The 25,331-nt window shown below is 46.0% G+C and overlaps 2 protein-coding genes across 2 annotated transcripts in view; one reads left to right on the forward strand and one right to left on the reverse strand.

The window, feature by feature from the left end:
* Window positions 1-11,631, forward strand: part of EIF6 (eukaryotic translation initiation factor 6) — a 32,626-nt gene extending 20,995 nt beyond the window's left edge. Inside the window, exon 9 of the transcript XR_002482671.1 lies at window positions 11,613-11,631. The gene's annotated coding sequence lies outside the window, so the exon portion shown is untranslated. The remainder of the gene's footprint in view (window positions 1-11,612) is intronic.
* Window positions 1-25,090, reverse strand: part of MMP24 (matrix metallopeptidase 24) — a 37,318-nt gene extending 12,228 nt beyond the window's left edge. The window contains exons 1-5 of the mRNA XM_021718683.1: window positions 24,837-25,090; window positions 23,740-23,926; window positions 12,682-12,830; window positions 7,566-7,682; window positions 5,749-6,053 (exon numbers count right to left, since the gene is read on the reverse strand). Of these exons, the coding sequence (XP_021574358.1) occupies window positions 5,749-6,053; window positions 7,566-7,682; window positions 12,682-12,830; window positions 23,740-23,926; window positions 24,837-25,090 (1,012 nt within the window). The remainder of the gene's footprint in view (window positions 1-5,748; window positions 6,054-7,565; window positions 7,683-12,681; window positions 12,831-23,739; window positions 23,927-24,836) is intronic.
* Between the last annotated feature and the right edge of the window lie 241 nt (window positions 25,091-25,331).

A 25,331-nucleotide genomic window follows, 5' to 3' on the forward strand; every position in this document is an offset into this window, starting at 1 on the left:
GCCTGAGCCCAGGTGTTTGAGACCAGCCTGGGCAAAATAGTCTCTACAGTAAACCAAAAACTTAACCGGGCATGGTGGCATGTGCCTGGAGTCCCAGCTACCCGGGAGACTGAGGCAGGAAGACTGCCTCTGCCCAGGAGTTCGAGGCTGTGGTGAGCCATGATTTTGCCTCTGCACTTCAGCCTGGGCAACAGAATGAGACTCCAACTTAAAAAAAAAAAAAAGTCTGTGTGTTGGGTTCAGGGATCAAAAGGAAGAAAGAGGGAGGAAGGGGCACAGGGATCTACTGCACAGAAAGCCAGGAGGCCTTTAGGGAGGAGACAGAAGGAGAGGGGTGAGAGACGGGGCTGAGGCAGGAGGACTCCCTGAGCTTGTGAGGGGAAAGGAGAGGAATGAGAAGGAGAGGCCTGCTACAGAGACTCTGTTCTTCACGGGCAGGAGACTGACAGGTCTTTACTCCCCAAGAGGGTGAGGGCAGGGAACTGGCGTGGTTAGGAGTGTAGTCTTGGGGAGCTAGACTGTCCGGTTTTGCATCCTGACTCTACCATGCCCTTAGCAAGGTGACCTTTTAGATCTCTTCCTCTGGAAGATGAAGGAAACAATGGCACCTTCATCATAAGAATGGAGGTGAAGATATGTAACAAGGTGGTAACATGCTCATTGGGTCCGGGCACAGAAGCATTGTTCTCCATTAGAGGAGTCATGCTGAGCTGCGTATGAGGACCAGCATTCCTGCTAGGGAGTGTTCTGAAGTCCCTGAGCCTTCTAGCCAGTCCCCAGCCGTCTGCTTGGCTGCCCAAGTGGCCTGTCTCTGCTTCATTTCCTTCCCTTAGGACCTTTGTATTTGGTGACTCCTATCTCACCGGCTCCCCATGTCCTCAAAAGGTGGTAGCTTTTCCTTTTGCCTCTGTTCTTTTGCCAGTGCTGTTCCTTCTACCTGGGATATCTCTTCCTTCAAAGTTCAGCTCAATGCCAATGTTCCAGGAAGCCTTCCTTGATTTCCCCAGCTGGCAGGAGAGCTCCCTCCTCTGCACTCTCCTGACAACTTCTCTGAACGGTCTTCATGGCACTGACCGCCTTCCACCTTATGCTATTGGCACTAGTGCACACTCTCACGGTCCCAGGATTATGAGGGCCTTGAGAGCAAGTTTTGGGCTTACAGGGCGAGGTGACAGCATCCAGAATGGAACAGTGCCAAAAGCATAGTATTCTTCCAAGGGTGGTCCTTGGACCACCTGCAGCAGAACCATTTGTGGTGACTGTTAAAAATGCACAATCCTGGGGTCACATCTGGCTCTGCCACTTTCCAACTGTGAATTTCTATTTGTTTATGTATGTATGTATGTATGTATTTACAAGAGATAGGGTCTCACTATGTTGCTCAGGCTGGGCTCAAACTCCTGGTCATAACAATCCTCCCGCCTCAATCTCCCAAGTAGCTGGGACTACAGGCACACACCACTGTGCCCAGCTCAAGAAATTCACTTTTCTCATCTGTAAAATGGGGATTATAATCCCTGCTGGTCTACAGCCCAGGATGGGGGAGGGCTAGTGTGAAGAAGTGTGAAGGGCTCTCTGTGAAGAAGGGTGTGGTCAGGACAACTCTTGCTGTCTTGCCACCCTCCCTAGGTAGAAGCAGCACAGGGCTGGGCACCTTTCCCAGTGGCACTTAGTGACTATCTGCTGACTTCACTGCTTGACTCAGTTGAAAGAAATGAGAACAGAGGATGCCTGAAAGGTGTGGGAGCTAGTTAGCTTGCCTTCAAACAGACGCCAGCTGGGTGGGGAAGCAGACCACCTTTAGGATCCAGTGGTTCCTCAGGAGAATGTTCTAAACACATGGAGGCTGGGGTGGGGGAAGATGCTGATTCAGGAGGACTGGCTTGGGACGCAGGCAACCTCTTTATTTTTATTTTTTATGTTCCCCAGGTGAATTGTGTAACGGTTGGTCAGGCTAACACGATCTTAACATCACTAAGAGTGGGACAACTTCTATCATAGGTGCCAGCTGATGTGGCAAAATGGGAAGTCCCTGCACCACCTAGAGAAGCATCCTTGTCAAAGAGTGAACCTGAATCTAGTCAGGCCTGTTGTTCTTACCATATTCAGCAATTATGGGGAAGAGACATGTGTTCAAGATGAACCTGAATCTGGTCAGGCCAAATGACTCTACTTGGGACACATGACCCAGTTTCTTCAACAAATAAATGGAGGGAGACATGGGGGGTGGGCAGGGAGGGGACACTTTAACTTAAAAGAACTTTGAGAGACATGACAGCCATGTGTGATGTGTGGATTTTGTTTGGATCCTGATTCAAACAAACAACTGAAAAAGACATTTTTGAGGTAGTTTGGGAAAGTAACACAAACTGGGTATTATTAGATTTTAAGAAATTATTGTTAATTTTGTTGGGTTTGAGAATGTTTTTGTGGATATGTTAAAAATAAGCTTTATCTGTTAGAAGTACATACTAAATGCTGAAGCAGGTGATGAGTATCTGGGGATCGTACAATTCTTTCTACTTTTGGTAGTTTAAAATTTTCCAGTTTAAAAATTTTAGAGCCAGGAAACATTCAGGACATACGGGGAGAGATTCCAGGGCAAAGGAAATGGAGCTTGATACTAAAGGGACAAAAGTCTGAAAGAGAAATTTAACAGGTTCATAACTTGATAAGCCTGCTGGCTGAGGCTTGGCCAAACCAAGGTTATGTTTTTTTTGTTGTTGTTTTAAAGTTTAAATAAATAAATCCAACAGTCAAAAAGTCCTTAGGAAACTCCACTCCCTCCCTCACTAAGTCTATGTGGAAATTAAATGAGATAATGCATAGATGCTCAATAAACCTTGTTTTCTTTCCTCTTATTCCGAAACCTGTCTTTGGGGCAACTCGATGCATTCCAGGTCACCAGCCAGGGGTCTGTTGCTGCAGTTATAAACCACGTCTGGACAGTTCATGTTGTATTTTCCAGGGCAGAGCAGAGTCCTGACTTTTATCCAAAGAAGACATCAGTTATCTTGGAATTTCTATCAGAATTGGCAGTCATTCATCAAAGGTGGGCTGGGACACACGGGAGGGATCTGGCATGGTGCCTGCTGCAGGTCCCAGGTCCTTCCCACACATACCGCCATTTCTGGGAATTTGGGGGCTGGGTCCAATGAGTTCTCCCACAGCAAGGAGGGAGCACGGGGAACGCATACCCCCAGTGCTGGGCAGCAGGGGAGGCAGAGGGTGAGGAGCAGCCTCCCAGGCCGCCTCTGGACAATTCTTTGAAGACTCATTTGTCTCTATCTGGGATACAATTAAAACCTTATCAGTTAACAGTGCCTGGCACCATACAGGACCTCAAAAATGTTAGTTCTCTTCTCCTCACATCTTATCAGTTAGTACAGACAGCCATTTGTTGACACTGACCCAAAAATAAGAATGAGATAAAGAATAGTTACTTAGAGAGCCGGGAAACATTCAGGACATACGGGGAGAGATTCCAGGGCAAAGGAAATGGAGCTTGATACTAAAGGGACAAAAATCTGAAAGAGAAATTTAACAGGTTCATAACTTGATAAGTCTGCTGGCTGAGGCTTGGTCAAACCAAGGTTATGTTTTTGTTGTTGTTGATGTCTTATTTTGGGTATGTTAAAACAAGTCTTTATCTGTTAGAACCAACCTTTTAAAATTTTTATTTATTTTTGTTTATTTTTGAGTCGAGGTCTCACTCTGTCATCCAGGCTGGAGTGTAGGTGGCATGATCACAGCTTGCTGTAGCCTTGACCTTCTGGGCTCAAGCAATCCTTCTGCTTCAGCCTCTCCAAGTTACTGGGACTACAGGCATGCGCCACTATACCCAGCTAATTTTTTCTAAAATGATTTTTTTGTTTTTTTGTAGAGAGGAGGTCTTGCTATGTTTCCCATACTGGGCTCAAGAGATTCTCCCATCTCAGCCTCCTGAGTTGCTGGGATTATAGGCATGCACTACGACACTTGGCTAATTTTTTTTTTTTTTTTTCCGTAGAAAAGGGGTCTTGCTGTATTGTCCAGGGTGGTCTCGAATTCCTGGCCTCAGGCAATTCTCCTGCTTCTGTCTCCCAAACTGCTGGGATTATAGGTGTGAGCCACCATGCCCAGCTACTAGTTGGTTCTTAATGATCAGGTAAGTTAGGGAAAGTGAAGATAGTATTTCTCAAGGTGATGGAACACCTGCATCAGAAGCCCTTGGGGAACTTATTAGACCAATTGCAGGTTTCCAGGGTCAACCCCAGACCCAGAGAACTAGAATAACAAGAGGTTAGGGGCCTGGAGCCGGGAATCTGCATTCTTAAAATGGGTTTCTAGTGATTCTGGTGTGCCTTGTAGTTTGAAAACCATAGAAGCTTAGCATGATGGCTAAGACTATGGGCCCCAATGTCATAATGCCCAGGTTCAAAGCCTTACTTCACTGCTCATCAACTATGGGACCTTAGGTAGTTTACTGACTGTTTCTCTATACCTCGGTTTACCCATCTGTAAAATGAGGATGATTTCTACCTATAATAATACTTTAATAATGTCATTACACATTTGCCATATAATTTAATCACATATTACTTAACATAAAATTAAATTTAATTATTTAATTATCATTATATATATTTTATATATATAAATATTAAAAAACACATTTTCCATGGTGTATGGAAAGCACTTGGCAGGACCTTAGAACATTAGCCTACCCGCTCACTGTCATCTATTGTCATCTAAAGGCCAGAATCCTCTACCCTTCTTCCCCCCAGACTCCCACTGCATTTCCTTAGTTCTTCTGCTACAACCCTCGGTAGAATCTACCCCGTGACGGAGTTCTTTACGTGCATACCTGCTTCTGCTGAGGACAGGGACCACACCTCTTTTCCTTTATGGTTGTTTCTGTGGTCTTCCCAGGACCATGCCTGATGTTATCCTGGAGTCGGAAGGGGCCTTACAGGTCACCTAATCCAGCCCTGTGCTCTGTAGCAGGGTACACCTAAGGTGAATTACTTGCCCAGTCACATAGGCAGCTAATTGAATGAGGGTTTGTAAGTCTCTAAAACTGCCTTCCAGCTATGCCACTTAAGCCCTGCACTCTTCCTCCTGAAAATGGGCATAGTAACATACACTTGCCTATATGCTAGGCAAGTGCCTTGTGAGCAAATACCGATGAGAACTCTCTGGTAATCTGAAGGGTGTTTCTACTATTGCTGTGATAGATACTCACTGAGTCACAGATACTCTGGCTCCATAGATACTCACTGAGTCATTGTGGAGCGGGGCAAGTCACCTAAGGATGCTGGAGTCATTATAGGGCCCAGTACCCACAGGTTGACAAAGGAAGGTCGGCACAATAAGGGGGAGCCAGTCATGTCCTTTGTGAGACAGTCTTGAGGCCCCTGTCACTCAGGCCAGAGAGCACCACTTTCAGCCTTAAGGTCTTTTACCTTTTTCTACAGCCTCTGATCTATTATCTTCTTGTTCATGGCCTCACCTTAGCTGCTTCCTGCCTCCGCCCAGTTAAACCATCTCCTAAGTAAGCTGACCCAGCTCTGTGAACCTGGCCTTGGTAGATCAAGTGCTGAATATGATGAGAGACCACAGTTCCCACCTTTTAAAGTTCTTAGGTCTTAGACAAGGGGCTCTAGAAATCAGGAGACTCATCTATGGTGTTCTTCAAGCTCTCCCTCAGGGCTTCTTTCCCAGCAACCGAGCAACCCAGGATGGACCCCTGTCCCCTCATGGCCTTACCATCATGGTTGGCATTTCCTAGCGTCCATGGCTCGTCCGAGTCAAAGTGAGTGTCTCCTCCAATCCCTGGGCCAGGGAAGTAGGCATGGGCCAGGAATCCCCCTTCCCCATCAAATGGAGAGCTGTCACCATGGAAACCAGAAGCAAAGAAGATCATGATGTCTGCCTCCTTCCGGTCACTTTTGATCTCATGGTAGGGCACTTCTTCAAAGGTCAGTGGGGTCACCTTCTGCCACACATCGAAAGCCTGGCGAATAGCTTTCCGTGTGTCCAGTTCACCCACCTTTGGGGTATAGTTGTGGATGCTGATGAGAGAGGAAAGGATCATTAGAAAGGAACAGAGAGTCAGAGACTAGCAGAACTAAAAGGAACATCCAAGACAGCATGGCCCAGTTATCTTCACATTGGGAACCCTAGAATTCTGCTGAGTAGCCCCAGGCGTCGAAGAAGAGGCTGAGTAAGCAGAGCTCTGGATTCCCACCCTGTCTCAATCAGAGCAGCTTTGCTTCAATCAGTGTTTTATGTCTGACCTCCGACAAAGTTTGTCTTGAATAAAAGACTCCACTCCAATTTGTAGAAAAAATAAGTTGGAAGATAGCTTTTTCTAAATTTTGTTTTTCTCCTAATACAAAAAAACACACCACATTTATAGAAGTTATAAAAATATTCAGACATGGGAGAGTTTAAGCGAAAAGTCCTTTTAAAAAAACCTTTGGCACCAATGACTGCATGTCTGTCTACAAGCTGGGACAGGCTGGTATCTGATTTCATCCATTACACATTAGCTATTCAAGGTTACTATTTCTGTACCGCATGGTTCTCCACAAGGGAGCATTACTAATTACAGGTGCTATGTCCCATGATCACCTGGGGCATGGATTATTCTACCTATTCCATAAGGAAGGAAACTGAGTCCTAGAGAGGTTGGGTCATAGAAGTAAAGGTCAGAGTTGAGTTAGCACCTGGTTCTTCTTTCTCTTGATCCACTCTACGTCTTCAGGAGATTCCCAAGAGTCTATTCCGTTTCTAACCCAGATTCTTCTTAAGTTTCCTTCTCTTGCCAGATTTCTGAAAAAAATCCTGTTCTAGTCTCTACAGCTTGTCAGCAGTAGTCCTTAGTTTAACTCCAAGGATGTCTGTCTTAGATCCTGCCCTTGCACAGGGGTCCACCTGAGATGACAGCAGAGCCTTGAGAGGCACTCACCAGCAAGCCTGCCCTGTGCCTGGTCCTTCCCAGCCCCACTCCGACTTCTGTCTGAGTTTGCTGTAGTAGACTCCGCCATCTCTCTTGGTCCACTGGTCTGATTTGGAGACTGATCTTGCTCTGCCCTTGGGCTCCCCAGAGAGTCAAGGAATGACACTATTGTGATTCAGGTCCCAGTTCTTTATACGCCTTAGAAACAACTGGAATGCTGTGTTGGGAATCTCAGGTGAAGTTCATCAAGCTGAATTGGGGTGGGGGGGTTGGCAAGCAATGATGAGGGGATGAATTAAGCCATGGTTCTTCATCACAGCTGAAAGTCCCTGAACAATCCATCTCCCGCATTCTATAACCTAAAAACTTTAGTCATTTAAACAAACACAACTACTAAGCCCCCAGAGGACCAAACAAACCAGAAGTTGGAGTCACAGCATCTTACAGAAGCCACAAAGAGGACAAAGTCATAGGTCATCAGTGCCTGGTCCTGATGCCCACATGCCGGGCCCTTGTCCTGACCCCCAGACCCACCTACATTGTGAGTCTCTGACATGCGGGCCAGGAAAAACTGACCAAGGAAGGAGCCAAAGCTAGGGAGGAAAAGAGGGAGTCAAAGCACCTGTAGGTGATGTGTTTTTGCCTCCATTTCTGTCCAGTCAGGGCATAGCGCTTGTTTCTCCGCCTGCGGCTCAAGTGGGGGTGGTCAGGGACACCACATCGGGGTTTCTTCATCCACCTGGGAAGAGAGAGGACACACACACACACATACACACCACCACCACCGTCACTGAGCACTCTAGGAAGGCATTGCATAATCCCCAGTTCCAGTCTGAATGTGAACGTGCACCCTCAGCCTATACTCTGGGACCCTGGCTCTGATGGACCCCAATAGGAACCTGAATGATTGATTGATTCATTAATGCATGCATTCATAATCAAGTATGAAGAAACATGTTTCCTCATATAAAGACTGGGAATTGGAAGGCACAGGCTTGGTAAGTTCCAGCTCCATCACTAATTCCAGGACCCCAGGCAAGTGACTGAACCGGTGTGAACCTCAGTTTCCTAATCTGCAACATGAGAATCACAGTTTTTGCTGTCTTTAGGTGAGAGCGAGTCTCCAAGAAGGAAGTACATGGAAAATGCTCTGTAAATGAAATTGGATCATATCACTCCCTGGTTAAAAGCCCCCAACAACTTCTCCAAACCCCCAGAGAAAAAGCCATACTTTTCATCCTTGCCCACAAAGTCCTGCACGACCCAGCCCCTGCCTCCCTGTCCAGCATCATCACCCTTCTCTTCTCATGTCCTGTGCTCCCGCCATGGTGACCTTCTGGTTGGTCCCTGAACATGCTGAGCCTGTTCCTACTCCAGGGTCTTGGCAGTTGCTGTTCCCTGTACTTGCAACACTCTTTCTCTTCATGTGGTTTGTTCCCTTACTTCATGCACGTCTGCTCAAGTGCCATGCCTTCCCAGAGGACTTTCCTGTCCACTCTATCTAAAATGGCCTCCCTCGTCCCATCCCACCACTCTTGACTTATCCTGCTTAATTTATGATTTCCTGAAACTATATTATGTATTTGCTTTCTTGTTTATTCTTTGTCTCTCTCCTTAGATTCTAACCTCCATGAGAACAGGAACCATGCCTGTATCCCCAGGGCTGGCATGATACCTGATGCAGAAAGGTTGAATAATGATTTACTGAATAACTGACGGATTGAATAAATGAATCAGAACTATCCAACAGTGGAATGGCATGGCATGGAAGACAGCACATTCCCTTTCCTCACTAGAGGGGTTCAAGAATGGCTAAAGAGCTCCAGGACTTGGAATGTAATTCTCTGCAGCACTTCTTACATTGTATTGTGATTTTATTTTATTTTATGTTTCGAGTTGGAGTCTCACTCGGTCGCCCAGACTGAGGTGCAGTGACCGCTCCCGGTCACCGCAGCCTCGACCTGCTGGGTTCCGGCGATCCTTCCGCCTCAGCCTTCCAAGTAGCTGGAACTACAGGCACGTGCTACCACGCCCGGCTAATTTTCAATTTATTGTAGAGATGAGGTCTTGCTGCCCAGGTGGGTCTCGAACCCGCGGGCTCAGGCAATCCACTCGCCTCAGCCTCCCAAGGCGCGGGATTACAGGCTGAGCCACCAAGCCCGGCTGTGATTTCTGTGATTTTAAATCTATTAGTTTGTTGCCTCTAAAAAAAGATAAATTCTTTGAGGACAGAAACTATGTCGTATTCATCATTGTGTTCTCAGAAGCCAGCCGAGTGCCTGGAACTATGTAAATCCTTATAATTTAGTTAGGGGGTAAAGGTACGTTAGGGAACAGTAAACCTGGGACATCATTGGGGAGTTCATAAAAAAGGTGCCAGGGCAGGAAATTTCAAAGATCAAGGATGATCGGGGCCCAGGCTATCCCTGCATTTCATGTGCTGGCCTAATGACCAACTCACTACAGCATGGGATTGCTGGGAGGGAAAACAACCTGGTCTCATTTGCAGTTCACCAGGCGGGGTGGCTCACGCCTGTAGTTGCAGCCTAGGTGCAGATTGCCTAAGCCCATGGGTTTGAGACCAGCCCGGGCAACTTGGCTGTAAAATGGGGATAATAGACCTTATCTCTACAAAAAAAAAAAAAAAAATAGCTGGGCATGGTGGCGTGTGCTTGTAGTTCCAGCTACTTGGAAGGCTGAGGCAGAAGGATCGCCTGAGCCCAACAGGTCGAGGCTGCAGTGGCCATGAGCATGCCTCTGCACTCCAGCCTGGGCGACAGAGTGAGACTCTGATTAAAAAAAAAAAAGGCAGTAGCCATTGGCAATATGGAGAAAAGAGACATCGACTGGATCTTACTCATCTTTGTATGCTCCTCATTGCCTGGAGTGTTCCACACGTAGACATCAATAATCTAAGACATCATAATAGCAATACCAAGCATATTGCTATACTATGATTTACAGTGTTCATATTATTTTAAACGTTTAAAATTTTAGATTCTCAAAACAACCCCAGGAGCTAAACTGAAATTATTATCCCCATTTTACAGATGAGAAAAAAGATAGACACATCCAGTAACTTGCAAAACATAGAAAACAGGAACTTAGTTGAATGAATAAATGAATATTAATTAATGCAATGTAACAAGCTTTTATTTTTTCTGTCAGTGCTCAGCACAACTGTTGAGCTAGAGGGACTATGGGGGGGACCCAAAAAACCTCAGAATTATTTTTTTGGAGGGCAGGCCCCTTGTAGGTGTCCTAGGAACCCATTTGCATTGTGTGAAAGCTAGTGGTGTCGTGAGAGGCTGTGTTCAACTTCAGCGAATTTTGTCTTGGAGAGTCTTTCAACGCTTTTCCCCATTTCATGACGGGTGATTTACATGAAGAACCTGCCCACACTGTGCTGAGAATTCAGCAGTTTTTGACCAAAACCAGCATGATCCCCATGCCCTACCCTCCCCGTTCACCTGATCTTACCCCAGTGACTTTTTGTTTCCCCAGATGAAAAAAGTCCTTAAAGGAAAATGACTTGCCAGTGTGGAAGAGGTGGAACAAATACACCAGAGGCACTAAAAGGCATCAAAATTGACGAGTTCAAAAACTGCTATGAGCAGTGGCAAAAGTGTCTTAATTAGTGTATTGTGTCCAACAGAGAGTACTTTGAAGGTGACTGAAGTTTAAACATGTAAGACTAAATCCATAATTTTTATAAATAAACTTGGAGTTTTTGGGTCCCCCTTGTATGGTGTTGACTGAATGAATGAGGGAGTGGATAAACGTGTGGCATAGTCCAAGGGAGACGCTCAGAACTCGTGCTTCAAACGGCTACTCTAGCTTCCTTTCATTAACAGTCCCTGGGAAAAGAACTAAGAGTCACCTCTGCTACTGCCAGACTGAGTTAGACCCGGAAGACTCCTGAGGAGGCAACAGGCCCGAGAAGGGCAACTGTTACCCACGGTTACAGAGCTGGAGCTGAAACGCAGGTCTCTAGATCCCGCCCCACCTGGCCCCCACTCTGGTCCAGGGTTGAGTGTGACTTGGCTTCCTCCTCCCCTGCTGCCAGAACGTCCCTCCTCTGCCTTCCTACGAGGAGGTGTGGCCAGAATGCCATCCTCTTCCCTGGGATTGCTCCCTCTGCCTCCCCCTCTCACCGTCCACCTGCCACTCTCGGAACACTTGTCCAACAAGCCTGGGGCTTTCTGGAACCGAGTGAAACCTAAGGCCAGATGGTGCCCAGCAGAGACACCAGCACTCTTGCCTCAGGATGCGCTGCCAGGAGGCCTGCACAAAGCCCTCAGAATAGCCTCTCCTGAACCAGCTCACTTTCGGGCCACAGGGCCAAGGAGTCTACTGTACTCAGACATCATAGGAGCGAACACATTATCTCAGAATTTCACACTCCCACAACCAGAGCTTCCCAGGCATAGGAAATGTTCACACAGAATTTTAGGATCCTAAAACCCCAGATTCACCAAGTTGTAAAAGCTTAGATGCTGAGAGTAATAGAATCTAGAATTTGAGAGGCATAATCCAACCCCTGAGACCCAGAGTGTCAAGCATATCAAGCATGACTTACACAAGGGGCGGATTGATCCTTGATCTGCAGCTGGGTGCATCTCCTGTCCCACCCTCACGAATGCCCCTGCCTCCTCCCCAGTCCTGACAGCTCTTTCCACTGGTGCTTAGGCTCCCACCCCACTTCCTACTTCCTTAGGAAACTCACTCCAGCATGTTTCCATGTCTTCATAGTATGAATGGCTTTTCTCAGACATCTTTTAGCTATTTCTGAAACAAATAGAAGCCTGCTCAGCTCTCTCCTATCTTAAGAAATAAGCAAGACCCCATCCTCCCTGGCTACCGTCATCTCCCCCCATGACAAACTCCTCGAATGTTTTCCCTCCACTCCTCACCTCCCCTTCTTCCCACTGCGATCTGACCCTGTCGCCACCATTCCCTTGGGCTTCAGAACAGACACCTCCCATAAGACCGCTCCAGGGCAGCAGGCCCTGCTGTCCACACCCCTCATTGCGGGTCCTACATCCCCCAGGCTTCCTCTTCCTCTCTACCACTCCCCCCCCCACTGGCTTTGTGGGCTTCCATCCCCAGCACCCTCTTTATCCTTTCCCTTAGTGATAGCAACCATCCTCGTAGCTTGATTTGTTACTGCCTCTGTAGTGTCTCCCTGACACTCATTTCCTTTTGAGCTCTAAACTGGTGTGACCAGATGACTGTACTTGTCACTAAACAGTGAACCTCTGAAGGGCAGGAGGACAGGCACAACACACAAGCACCCAGCAAGTGTTTGGTAAATGAAAAAAGTGGAACCAGCCCTTTATCATTCAGGAGATTGCTGTATCCAGTGAGACGTGTACCTTGCAGGGAACTACAGAGTTCCGTAACAACTCAGAACCGTAAGTTACTAGAGCCAGGGGAGATTTAAGAACCCATCTGTAACCCAGCCCCTTGTGGAACTGGTAAGGAAACTGAGGCCCAGACGATCAAACGACTTGTCTCCAGGGTCACACGGCAAGTTCATGGCAGGCTGGGCCTCCTGTCCCTGTCCAGCTCCAGCTCACATAGGAAAGGGCACTTTGGGGTATTCTCTCCCAGGATTCCCTCCCCACAGGGCTAAAAGATAGAAAGGCAGGATATGGTGTGAACATAGGCCATGACAAATGTGAACCCAAACGTATGTCCAGGAAGTTCAAAGGTACAATGTCCTATGCAAATCTTACTCGATGGTTGTCTGATCCAACACACCGGTGACAGGAATCCCGTAAAACTGCTGCATAGTGGAAACTGCAGACTGTAAGGCCTTTCCTGAGTGCAATGCAGATGCCCGTGAATCATAGGGAAGCAGATAGCCATATGACTTTAACCAGTTCTGAAAGACATGTGAGAAAAAGGACTCATTATGCTGGAGAAGGCTCTGCTCTTCCTGGGCAGAGATTTGCCCTTAAAACTAGGGATCATTTTACCCAAGTGACTTATTATGACTCATGCTCTGATTTCTTCTTCCTTTACTCCATCCTGCACACACTGTCAAATTAATCTCTAGAAAGCACAGCTCTTATTGGCTTACTCTCCTGCTGTAACTTTTCCATTGAATCTCAACTAGCAGCAGAATAAAGACTAAATTTGTATTCAGAGCTCTCCACACCCCCCCCCCCCCGTGCCTCTTTCCTAATTTATTCGGAGCTTTTCTTTTTTTTTTTTTTTTTTTTTGAGTTGGAGTCTCACTCTGTCGCCCAGACTGGAGTGCAGTGGCCGCTCCTGGCTACCGCAGCCTCGACCTGCTGGGCTCCGGCGATCCTTCCACCTCAGCCTTCCAAGTAGCTGGAACTACAGGTGCGCACTACCACGACCGGCTAATTTTTTATTTTATGTAGAGATGAGGTCTCGCCAAGTTGCCCAGGTGGGTCTCGAACCTGCGGGCTCAGGCAATCCACTCACCTCAGCCTCCCAAAGCACTGGGATTATAGGCTGAGCCACCGAGCCCGGCTTATTTGGAGCTTTTCAACTGATCTCAGACTAGACATGCAAGAGCACAGTTAGTTCTCTGAAGCACAGTGGTCTCTTAAAAGTTTTGTGCTACCCAGAAACCCATCTACAGTCAAATCCTGATGGAGAATTATGTTGTAGAATATTTATTGGTAAGAGATTACACACAATCTTCATTGCTAACCCCCACTAAAAAGCAAGTCATTATAAATAAACATTGTATTATTTTATTTAAATATAAATAAAATGCACATAGAAAAAATCTAGAAGGGCATACAGAAAAATCAATATTCATGTAGGAGAATTTCTTGCTTTTGCAAATACACAAAATATTTAGTATTTGAAGCATTTAGACTTACATAGGAGTTCATGATGTCTACAACTTATTCTTAAATGGATATATATATATATATATATATATATATATATATAGAGAGAGAGAGAGAGAGAGAGACAGAGAGACAGAGAGAGAGAGAGAAAAGAGAGAGAAAGAGATAAAACAAATGTAGTAAAATGTCAATAGTAGGGGAACCCCGGTGAAAGGAATTCAGGAATTCTTTGTTCTATTCTTGAAATCTTCTGGAAGTGTGAAATTATGTCAAAAAATGTTAAATGAAAAAGATTTGACTCAGTGTCCTTTGGTTATAGTATCATGGGGCACTCTTTTTTGTACCTTTCAGTTTTCTAAGTTTTATGCATGGAGTAATTTGTTTTAAAAGGATAAAAACTAAAAAAGCAAGAGACTCTGAAAGAAGTTTGGGTGAAGGAGCTCCAGCAGTGGATCTGAAGGATAGCCAAGAAAGATTATTATTCCTACCAAAAAACATGAGGGATGGAAACCTGAAGGAATGAGAGTGTCAGGAAATACCTGTGGCATCAATTGGAAAATGAGGAAAACACTAGGTATTTATTGGACCCACATGCACTTCCAGGAGCACTTCCATGTGCCGGGCTTGAAGCTGGACAACCTGCTTCTCACCCTCAGAGGGCGATCCTGAACCCCACATGAGCTAAGGAAGGAAACGAGCACTGGGAGATAGTGTCATTCTCTTCCTATCTATTGCTATTGTTTTCTGTTTCTATACAAGCTGGCTTGCTGTGGATGTGTCTTTTATTATTAGTCAAATCAAACCATTTTTGGGAGGAGGCAGGCCACAAGCTATAAAGAAGTTATTTATTTCACCAAAGGTGACTATAACATCTTTACTGACTTGTGATAAAATCCATCTGACGATTAAAGACAAAACTGTCAGAATGATAAAGACTTAAAACATCCACAACAAAGAACAACCTTGCCTCTCTTACATTTGGCATTTAAAACATATTTTTCATTCCAAATGATGGCACAGAATATCCATACTTCTTGCAATTCTCCGAACATTGATTCTCATTCATGTCTTTGTACGTGTTTTTCCCTCTGCCTAGTTTATTTATTAGTTTGGCAAAATTTTTTCATATTTTAAGGTTCACTCCATAAATTGCTGCCTCTGGAAGACTTCCCTGACTTGCTAGGCCAGGCTATTTTTTCCCTTTTCTGCAAGCGCGAATAGCCTAAACAATCCTCAGCAAAAGGAACAAAACAGGAGGTTTCACATGTCCAGACTTTAAAATTTACTACAAGGCCATAGTAACTGAAACAGCCTGATACTGGTACAAGAGTAGGCACATTGACCAATGGAACAGGACAGAAATTCTGGAAGAAAAACTCGACCTTTCAATCAACGCATCCTAAGAAAGCCATCACTAACAACTGCTGAGGAAAGGAGACTATACTTAGCAAATGGTGCTGGGAAAACTAACTGACCACATGCAGAAGAATGAAACTGGACCCCTACCTATCACCATATACAAAAATGAACTCTAACTAGATCAAAGACCTAAACGTAAAACTTCAAACTATAAGAATCCTAGAAGAAAAAGTAGGAAACACACTTATGCACATCAGAGTAGGCAACAACTTCCTGACCAAATCCCCAAAAGTGAATACCATAAAAGCTAAGATAGATAAGTGGGACCTCATCAAACTGAAAAGCTTTTGCACAGCAAAAGAAATCAAGAGAGTAAAGAGACAACCCACAGAATGGGAAAAAATATTTGCTAACTATGTACCTGACAAAGGCCTAACATCAACAGTATCTGCAGAACTCAAATGAGCTGACAGGGAAAATAACCAAACAACTCTATTAAAAAGCAGGCACAAACATGAATAGACACTTTTTTTTTTTTTTTGAGTTGGAGTCTCACTCCGTTGCCCAGGCTGGAGTGCAGTGACACACTCATGACCATGCCAGTGTCGACCTGCTGGGCCCCCGGTGATCCTTCCGCCTCAGCCTTCCAAGTAGCTGGAACTACAGGTGCGTGCCACCACGCCAGGTGATTTTTTTTTTAAATTTTACTGCCAAGTTGCCCGGGTTGGTCTTGAACCCGTGGGCTCAGGCAATCAACTTGCCTCAGCCTCCCAAAGTGCTGAGATTACAGGCTGAGCCACCAAGCCTGGCCTAGACACTTTTCAAAAGAAGAAATACAGGCAGCCAACAGATGCATGAAAAATTGTTCACCCTCACTAATCATCAGAGAACTGCAAATCAAAACCACAATGAAATACCACCTAACTCCAGTAAGGATGACCATTATTAATAAATCAAAGAACAACAGGTGCTGGCACAGGTGCAGAGAACGGGGAACACTTCTACACTGTTGGTGGGAAGGCAAACCAGTTCAATATTTATGGAAAGCAGGGTGATGATGCCTAAAAGAACTAAAAATTGACCTTCCACATGATCCAGCAATCCCTCTCCTAGGAATATACCCAGAGAAACATAAATCATTCTACAAATAGATACCTACACATGCATGTTCATAGCAACATTGTTCACAATAGCAAAAACATGGAACCCTACTGCCCATTGAAAGTGGAATGGATAAAGAAATGTGATACATATACATGATGGAGTATTACACAGCCATAAAGAAGAACAAAATCATGGACTTTGCAGCAAATTGGATGGAGTTGGAGATCATTATACTAAGTGAACTATCACAGAAAAAAAGCGCTGAATACTGCATTTTCTCACGCATAAGTGGGCCCTGAACACTAGTCACATTAGCACAAGGGAGGGAGTGGCAGTTGCTGGGCACTGCCAGGGGAAGAAGGGGGAGGCATGTAACAACACAAAGGTGCCTGGTCCTAAACCAGGGGAAGTGAGGGCCATTTGGAGGCCTAAACTTTACCTGCATGCAGCCTAGTTGTGTAGTTAATCCTTACTTGTGCAGTACATCTCTATTAAAAACAAACAAGCCATCATGCTAAAAAGGCAAGTATGTACAGAGTTCTATGGGAGAACAGAGGAGGGGTGTCTTATCCACAGTGGGTGGGAGTGTTAGAGAGAGAGAGGGATTCAGGGGAAGCTTCCAGGTAGAGATGGGATTTGAGCTAATCCTTGAAGGATACAGCATGTGCAACTGCCTAGAAGTGTGGGAGAGCAGGGCATATTCTGAACAGTATTTAAAATGGCTTGAGGCTGGGTGTGGTGGCTCAGGCCTGTAATCCCAACACTTTGGGAGGTGGTGGCAAGAGAATTGCCTGAGTCCAGGGGTTCTAGCACAGCCTGGGCAACTTAGCAAGCCCTCATCTTTACAGAAAATAAAAAAATTAGCTGGATGTGGTAGCACATGCCTGTAGTTCCAGCTATTTGGAAGGCTGAGGTGGAAGGATCGCCTGAGCCCTGCAAGTCGAGGCTGTGGTAGCCGTGAGGATGACACTGCACTCCAACCTGGGAGACAGAGTAAGATTCTGACTCAAAAAAAAAAAAAAAACTTAAACTTTGGGTGGCAATGAGTGGAGAGGTTGGAAAGGAGGGATTTGGAGAGACATAAGATTATCACAGAGTGGACATATCACAGAAAATCACTTGTGACTTGACTGTGGCCTAAGTTCAGCCAAAAAGCTCAAGTAAAACATCTGCAAATGGAAATGACAGGGAAACTGACAAGTCACTTATCCATTAATCCAGACATTCCAACTTCTAGTCCCAGGCTAAGTCATGTCATCAAGTTCCCTGCACCATGTTCTCTCAGTCCTTCGTAGCCAGAATGTCATGTTATATTCCCATTCTTTTTTTTTTTTTTGAGTTGGAGTCTCACTCTGTCACCCAGACTGGAGTACAGTGAAACGCTCCTGGCCACCGCAGCCTCGATCTGCTGGGCTCTGGCGATCCTTCTGTCTCAGCCTTCTAAGTAGCCAGAAGTACAGGCGCGTGCTACCATGCCCGGCTAATTTTTGATTTATTGTAGAGAAGAGGTCTTGCCAAGTTGCCTGAGTGAGTCTACAACCCACAGGCTCAGGCAATCCACTCACCTCGGCCTCCCAAAGTGCTGGGATTACAGGCTGAGCCACTGAATTCGGCCATATTCCCATTCTTTATGGAAACTTTAATGAAAAACTTTTGGGTTGAATAAACAGGGTGGTATACTGGAAAAAAGACACACAGTCCTGAGATCAAATTTTAATTTCACTTACTGACTGTGTGACCCTAAGCAAATTGAGCCTCAGTTTCCTTATTTGTAAAATAAAGTAACAATTCCTTCTCCACAAGATTTTTGTTAAGATGAAATGAGTGAATGCACCTCATGCATAGTAATCACTCTGAAAGTGCTTCTGTTGCTTCAGATGGTGCCTCTGTTATTTTTGTAAAATCGAGGTAGAAAACATGGTTCTGACTCCTTCTCTGCCTTTTGAAATCTAGTCACCCTTCCCTCCCACATGCTCCCTGGACCAAAATCCAGTCCTTGTGTGTCCTGAGGAGGGAAGTGCATTTTCCACAATCAAACCTACTTTCTCTCAGGCAACTAATGTACATGCCAATCTCTCTCAGAAGACTGGGAGCTCTGCACAGGCCTGGTGTTGAGTGGACGTGCATTGCATATTCCTTACCCTCTCATTCTCCTTTCTTAGGACCAAACACAATCACTTTAGCTTGAAGAAAATGCTTTCCCTATTAGGCTTTAGCTTGAAGAAAATGCTTTCCCTACAGGAGACTCTATTTGCTTTAAGGTATAAGAAAGGGAACACCAGGTTGCCCAATGCTTTCTCCTTTTGGCCTATCAGGAAGATTTCAGCCAATTTACAGTGCATGTGTTGAACATGGGGTGCTTGGAAGTAACTGTTACTTTTTTCATCTTTTGGACTACGCCTTATGCTTCATCCTTAAAAGACTTACTTGAAAACATTATGTTTTAATCCGTAAGCTGCCTCAGGCAGCTTGGATATCCAGACGATATCCAATGCTTCCCTATCTGTCAACAAAGTCAATTAATTAACTAAAAATATCATTTAAGATGAATTAGGCATTTGGGAAATGGCTAGAGATCTTGGGACAGATACTGCTGACACGCCAGCCAGGCCATGGAGCATTTTTTGAGTACCCATCTCTAAGCTAACATGGAACTAAAGAATCCTCTCCCCTACTGCCCTCATTCCTGCTTATGGTAGGAGATAAGGAGCAGGGAGCCTTCAGCACAAACTCACTCCAGCCTCCTAATGCTTTGGGGATTAAAAGTGGCTCCTCCTCAGTAAAGGGCTGGCAACCTGGTTTATCCAGCTCCCTTTCTGGGATGTTCAAGCAAGGAGCATCTTAGAGCCAATAGGGATCAGAAGTTCGGATCTATAGGGTCACAGACAGATGTGTGGTTCAGGACCGAACACTGGAATGGATCAGATAAATGATGGGGAAGGGTTCTCTGCTTCCCTCCCAGATCTACTGGGGACAATCCTCAGAGCTCAGGGGCAGACTCCTTATGAGGGGAATTGGTTGGGAGAGGGGCTGGTCTAACGACATCATCTCAGCCAGGGAAAAGGGCATTGAGACTGGACCTGGCAGTGCACGGGTGTGTGGGGGTGGGACAGGGGGTATATGGAGGGTAGGAGGCTAAGGAACACGAATCAGGGCTCAGACAATTCCAGCTTCTACTGCTTAACCCTGCCTCTACCATTCGCTCTGTGACCCAGGTCGTCCCCTGCTTTCTCTGAGCAAAAGCCCAGAGACATGAGCGAGGGCTCTACTCCAGACATACCAATTCCAAAACACTCCCTGACCTTTCACACTAAAGCCCATTCTCTTTATTGCATGTTAGCAAACTCCTACTCATCCTTCAAGTCTACTCAAAAGTCACCTCCATTGCTACCCTTTCCTCAGCTCTCCATGGCAGAGCTAGTGGGTGCCCTCTTTACTCCTGTGGCACTTTGTACATACTACTATGAACACAACTGTCACAATGTGTCATACCCAGTAGTGGATATGTCGGTTCTCTGCCACTAGACTTGAGTTCCTGGGGAACAGAGACTGTGTCATATTTATTTTTGAATCTGTTACAGGGTTTAGCACAGTGCCTGGCACAATGAATAGTCACTGAGTTCATGAATGAATGAATGAACAATTAATCTAGTTACCAAGGATGAGGTTCATCTTGGGAATGTTTAATGAGTATACACATGAAAGCATTAAGCACAATTCCTGGTATTTATTTGTGGTTTCATAAAACATTCTCTGAAATTCAGTCTATTGTGGTTTGACTTCCTTGCATGATGAGGCAGTAAGTTCCATTGTCCCAGTGTAAAAAAAGGGAAAAAAAAGATAAAATTCACTAGGGGAAAAAAGTCTCAATCACTTTTAAACAAAGTGACCCTTCTCTTTATCTTTTCACACCTGGATTCATTAGTCAATCCCCAGCCGAGTCAGAAGTCTAACCTTTATAGCTCACTTAACTGATCTAAGATGTCTGTCACCCTTTAAGTGCTGAAAGAGGTGTAAACCCAGAGGAAAGTGAGAAAAATCTCAGAGTGCAAGTGGGACCAAAATAACTGGCTATAAAGAGATTATAGACAATCCTGTGGGATTGGTCTGCCAGCTGGAAGGCAGGGTTTTGGTTCCTGAAATGCCAAAGTTAAGACATCCAGGAGTAGGGGCAGGGAAAGGAGAGAACAGAGAAAAACAAGGAGAAAAAAATGTGGACAGAAGAGGGAAGAGAGTGGCAGATGTGGAGGCGGCGGTGAGACGAGAAGTGGCAGTGGGGGTGGCAGGAGCCAGATCATCACAGTGCTGACAAGTGCTTCTAGGAAGCAGAGACAGTCAGTTACAACAGTGCGGTCTCCAGGGGACTCTGGAGAGCTTCACTCCTGGGCAGGTGGGAGCCCAAACCAGATGGTTCAGGCCTGGAGGAGGGACGGGGAGAATGATCATGATCAGTGTTTGATCAGAAAAGAAGGAGCAGGGAGGCTTACCAGAAGGGTTAGAGGTGAGATCTGCAAAGAAGGACCAGGAAGGAAGGTGTCAAGTTTGGAAGCACGGGCTAGAGTGAGGAAGAAGGAATAAAAGACCTTGTGTGGACTGCCAAGGTCATAATCTAGGGTGATGCTGTGAGCAACAGACACAAGGCACTGGCCTCAATATGCATGGGATATGTAAACATATGGTGACAAATTGGAGCTTGACTAAGGGAGAACAGCCAGGAGAGTGAGGGAACTGGGTGAGCATCATGTTCTGGGAGGACGGATGAGGAATGTCTAGGACGGAGAAGAGAGTGCTGTGGGAAGGAGAATGGGAATATGAAGAAGAACATTCTGGTTGGCACAGAGGGCAAAAGTAAGACCAGAATGAAAGATTACAGGACACAGATCTTGACTCATAAGAAACAACTTTTTAGCAGAGATGTTCTAATGATAATAACAGTAACAGCAACTATGACTCGAATGCCTCCTGTGGGCCTGGCATATGCATGCTAGAATGCAACAGCTCCACCAGGGAAGAATTATGGCCCTCAATTTGCAGATGAGGAAACTGAGTTTCAGAAAGGTAGGGTGATTCTAATTGGCCCTCCATGTCCGTGGATGCAGAGCCTGTGAATATAGAGGGACTTCAGCATCTGTGGATTTAGGGATTCCAGGGAATTCTGGAGGCAGTCTTCCATGGACACCAAGGGACAACTGTACCCAGAACCCCAAGGTTAATAAACGGCAGGATTGAGGTATTCCATACTGTCATACTACTGGACAGGCAGCCCTTTCCCCTCCCAGGACTCCCTATACTTCACCCTCCTAAAGTGCAATCTTTTGTGTGTGTGTGTGTGTGAGACAGGGCTTTCACTCTCTCACCTGGGCTGGAGTGCAGTGAGCAATCAATCAGAGCTCACTGGAGTCTCAAACTCTTGGGCTCAAGCACTCTTCCTGCCTCAGCCTCCTGAGTATCTGAGACCACAGGTATGCACCTAAATGCAATGTCTTATCTCAGATCATAGTGAGCTTAATACCCTTGGTGTTATCTATCAGGGTGTGGTATTGTCATCTACCCAGTTATCCAAACCAGCAGCCTTATGTGACCCACATCTCTTCCCTATCCTTCCCTGACCATATCGTCTTTTACCAAAGAACTATTGGTTCTATCTCCTAAACATCAAAAGTTTGTTTCTGTCCATTCATTCATTCATTGTTAATTAATTAATCTATTACTATTATTATTTTTGAGTCAGGGTTTCGCTTTGTTGCCCTGGTTGGAATGCAGTGGCACAGTCATGGCTCACTGCAGCCTTGAACCTCTGGGCTCAAGTGATCCTCCCACCTCAGCATCCAGGGTAGCTGGGACTACAGGTACGCACCACCACACCTGGTTAATTTTTTTTTACTTTTTATAGAGTTGAGGTCTCGCTATGTTGCCTAGTTTGGTCTTGAACTCCTGACCTCAAGCAATCCTCCCTCCCCGGCCTCCCAAAGTCCTGGGATTACAGGCATGAGCCACCATGCCCGGCCCGGGGGACTTATTATGTACCAGGTACCGTGTGCTAGGGCTCTAGCACAGAACAAAACCATACTAGTTACTCTCTAGTTACAGCCTATGTAGAGTCTCATGTGATAACACTTGCTATGGAGAATAAAACAGGTGAAGGAGATAGAGATGGAGAGTGATGGGTCAGCTATTTTATAGAGGGTGGTCAGGGAAAGTCTCTTTGAGGAAGTAACATTTGAGCAAGAACCTGAAGGAGCCACCCACGGGGCTACCAAGAGAGTATTTCAGGAAGAGGGAGCAGTCAGTGCGAAGGCCCTGCAGTGGCTTCAAGGGCTCTCTATCTCTTTAGTCAGGAGCCTTTGTGATTTGGCTGGACTTCCTCAGCAGCCTCTTTTGCCATTTCCTGCCTCGTGGGCTGTGTTCCCGCGGGTTCCTGTTCTTCTAGCCCCTTACGTATATCGTTCCTTCTATCTAGTTCATTCTCCCATCCTCTCTCTGGGGGAGCCTTCCTTGACCCCTCAAATCTACATCAGGAGTTCTTCCTACACCCTTGTCAGCAGCACCCAATTCTTCTCCTGGTCACAATTCTTGTCACACCATATTGTAACCACATGTTGAATACATGTCTCCTCCTTGACTATAAAATGCATGTCTGTCCTCACCACTGTAACCGCAACAGCTAGCACAGGGCCTGGCATAGCCATGAAGAAATGGACATGTTAAATTCAGTATCACCTATAATCCACTAAGGCAGGAAGTATGTTACTCATTGGAAAAGCCTTCCCTTAGCATCGGCTCAGTAGCTGGTCCCTGCCCTCTGTGCTTCAGCTCTGTAGTCATCTCTGGATCCTTCCCTGCCCATCTCCTTGGCCTGTCCCTACTTCAGCAAACAGTCCATTAGCAGCTTCAACCCCAACATTGAGATTCCACTGCGTCACTGTGTACTGGCATGAAGGGTGGCCTAGAATCACCCTTCCCATGCATTGTTATATTAGTTTAACCCTCACAGGTGGGTTTTGGCACTCAAGTCCTACACTGAGACTGCTATGACCCTAATCTGGCTTTCAAGGTCTCAGATTCCCACCTGGTTCTCAGACAGCCTTCTCCGAGGCATGAGACTGTATTCCTTATACACCTGGGAGCTGGGTGGGGTCCTATCTGAAAAGACAGGTCACTTCAGACCAAGATGACACCATATACCAGATGTCGTCTAACCTTTTCTCTTTCCAGTTGAGTGTCCTTGGGCAAATGACCTAACTTCTCTAAGCATCATGCTCCTCATCTGTGAAGTAGAGATGACATAAGGAGGGGGGTTAGGAGGATTCCGTAAGATGATGCCCTGTGGTAGATAAAATAATGGCCCTTCAATGACATCTGCAACCTAATACTCAAAGCCTGTAAATGCATTAGCTTACATGGCAAAAGACTTTACAGATATGATTAAGCTAAGGCTCTCCAGATAAGAAGATTATCCTGGATTATCTAGGTGGCTTAAGGAGTCACAAGAGTCCTTACAAGAGGAGGCAGAAGATCAGAGTCGGAGAAGGTGGTGGAAGGCAGAAGCAGATATGGCAGCGATGCCACTGCTGGAAGGAGCCACAGACCAAGGGATGTGGGCAGCCTCTCGAAGCTGGAAGAGACCAGGAAGGGCTGTCCAGAGGGAATGCGTCGCTGCCAACACCTTGATCTCAGTCCCCTAAGACCTGCCTCAGACTTCTAACTCCAGAAATATAAGATGTCAGTGTTGTTTTAAAATTTATGATAATTTGTTACAGCAGCAACAGGACACTGCTGTACGCACATTCAGCATTTAGCAAATCCTGGCACATGGTGCGCGTTCTCACAGTGTTACTGCCTGTTTTCCTGCTGCCACATCCTCAGCAATAGATTGATACCACCTTTGGTCATTTCTGTCAGACCAAATCATTAGTTCTCTCTAGTGACTCCTCAGGCATCAGCCCTGTCACTGCATTAATTTCTTCCTGCTGTTATCGCATGAGACCCTGCTTCCTCCACTGTCCATACAGCTGAGGTCCCAGCCTTGCTGCTGAGCCAGCCTGGGTTATGACTCTTATTTTTATGTTTTTGAGTTGGAGTCTCACTCTGTGTCCAGGCTGGAATGCAGTGGCATGCTCATGGCCACCGCAGTCTCGACCTGCTGGGCTCAGGTGATCCTTCCACCTCAGCCTTCCAAGTAGCTGGAACCACAGGCATGTGTCACCATGCCTGGCTGATTTTTCGATTTATTGTAGAGACGAGGTCTTGCCAAGTTGCTCAGGCTAGTCTTGAACCCCTGAGCTCAGGTAATCCTCTCATCTCCATTATCCAAAGTGCTGGGATTACAGGCATGAACCACTGCACCAGGCTATGACTAACTTTTAAAATTTCATACTGAAAGCACAACCATTCGGGTACCTAGAAAATGCACTGGTCAACAATACTTACAGATCATCTCATTTAACATGCTTGTTTTGCAGAAGAGAAAAGTAAAACTCAGAGAGGGGAAATGACTTATTCAAAATCACAGAGCAAGTTGGTAGGGGTGCCAGAAATGGAGCCACGTGTTCCTGCCTCGGGGGAGGGCTCTCTCTGTCATGCTGCGCCCTCCACACTTCCACAAGTTTGCTTCCAAATGCGGCTTCTTTTCTTCTTCTTCTTCTCTTACAGCCGGTCTAAAAAGGGCCCTCAGGATCGCCCACAATGCCCAGCTCAGCTTCTTGACAAACACCTTAATGGTGCAGCATTGCCTGTTGGCTGCCACTGGCTCTTGAGTGGGTGATGAGTGCACTAGCGGGAATTCCCTGGCATTCGGCACAATGTCCTTGGCCCAGCCCCAGGAGGCCGCCACAAGCCAGACAATCACCATCCCCGGGAGGTGGCACGTTTGAGGTTTTGGGTAAGCACTGGGATGTCTGAGTTTTCCTATTCTGGGGAGGTTTCTGCCTAAGGCCAGGAGTGTGGCCATGGTCTTATTCTCTCCCTGAGAAAGGAGGAGACTTGCTCCCCTCACCCCTTCCTGTGCCCTCCTGCAGATCTGGCATGGTTTTCTGTCCGACTGAGGCTTGACTTCTTGATGAGTTAAGAAAAGGGAAGAGGGAAGGCAAAGA

The sequence above is a fragment of the Carlito syrichta genome, unplaced genomic scaffold (assembly GCF_000164805.1).
Source record: "Carlito syrichta isolate Samal-C Ts95f unplaced genomic scaffold, Tarsius_syrichta-2.0.1 Scaffold313246, whole genome shotgun sequence".
Taxonomy (NCBI): Eukaryota; Metazoa; Chordata; class Mammalia; order Primates; family Tarsiidae; genus Carlito; species Carlito syrichta.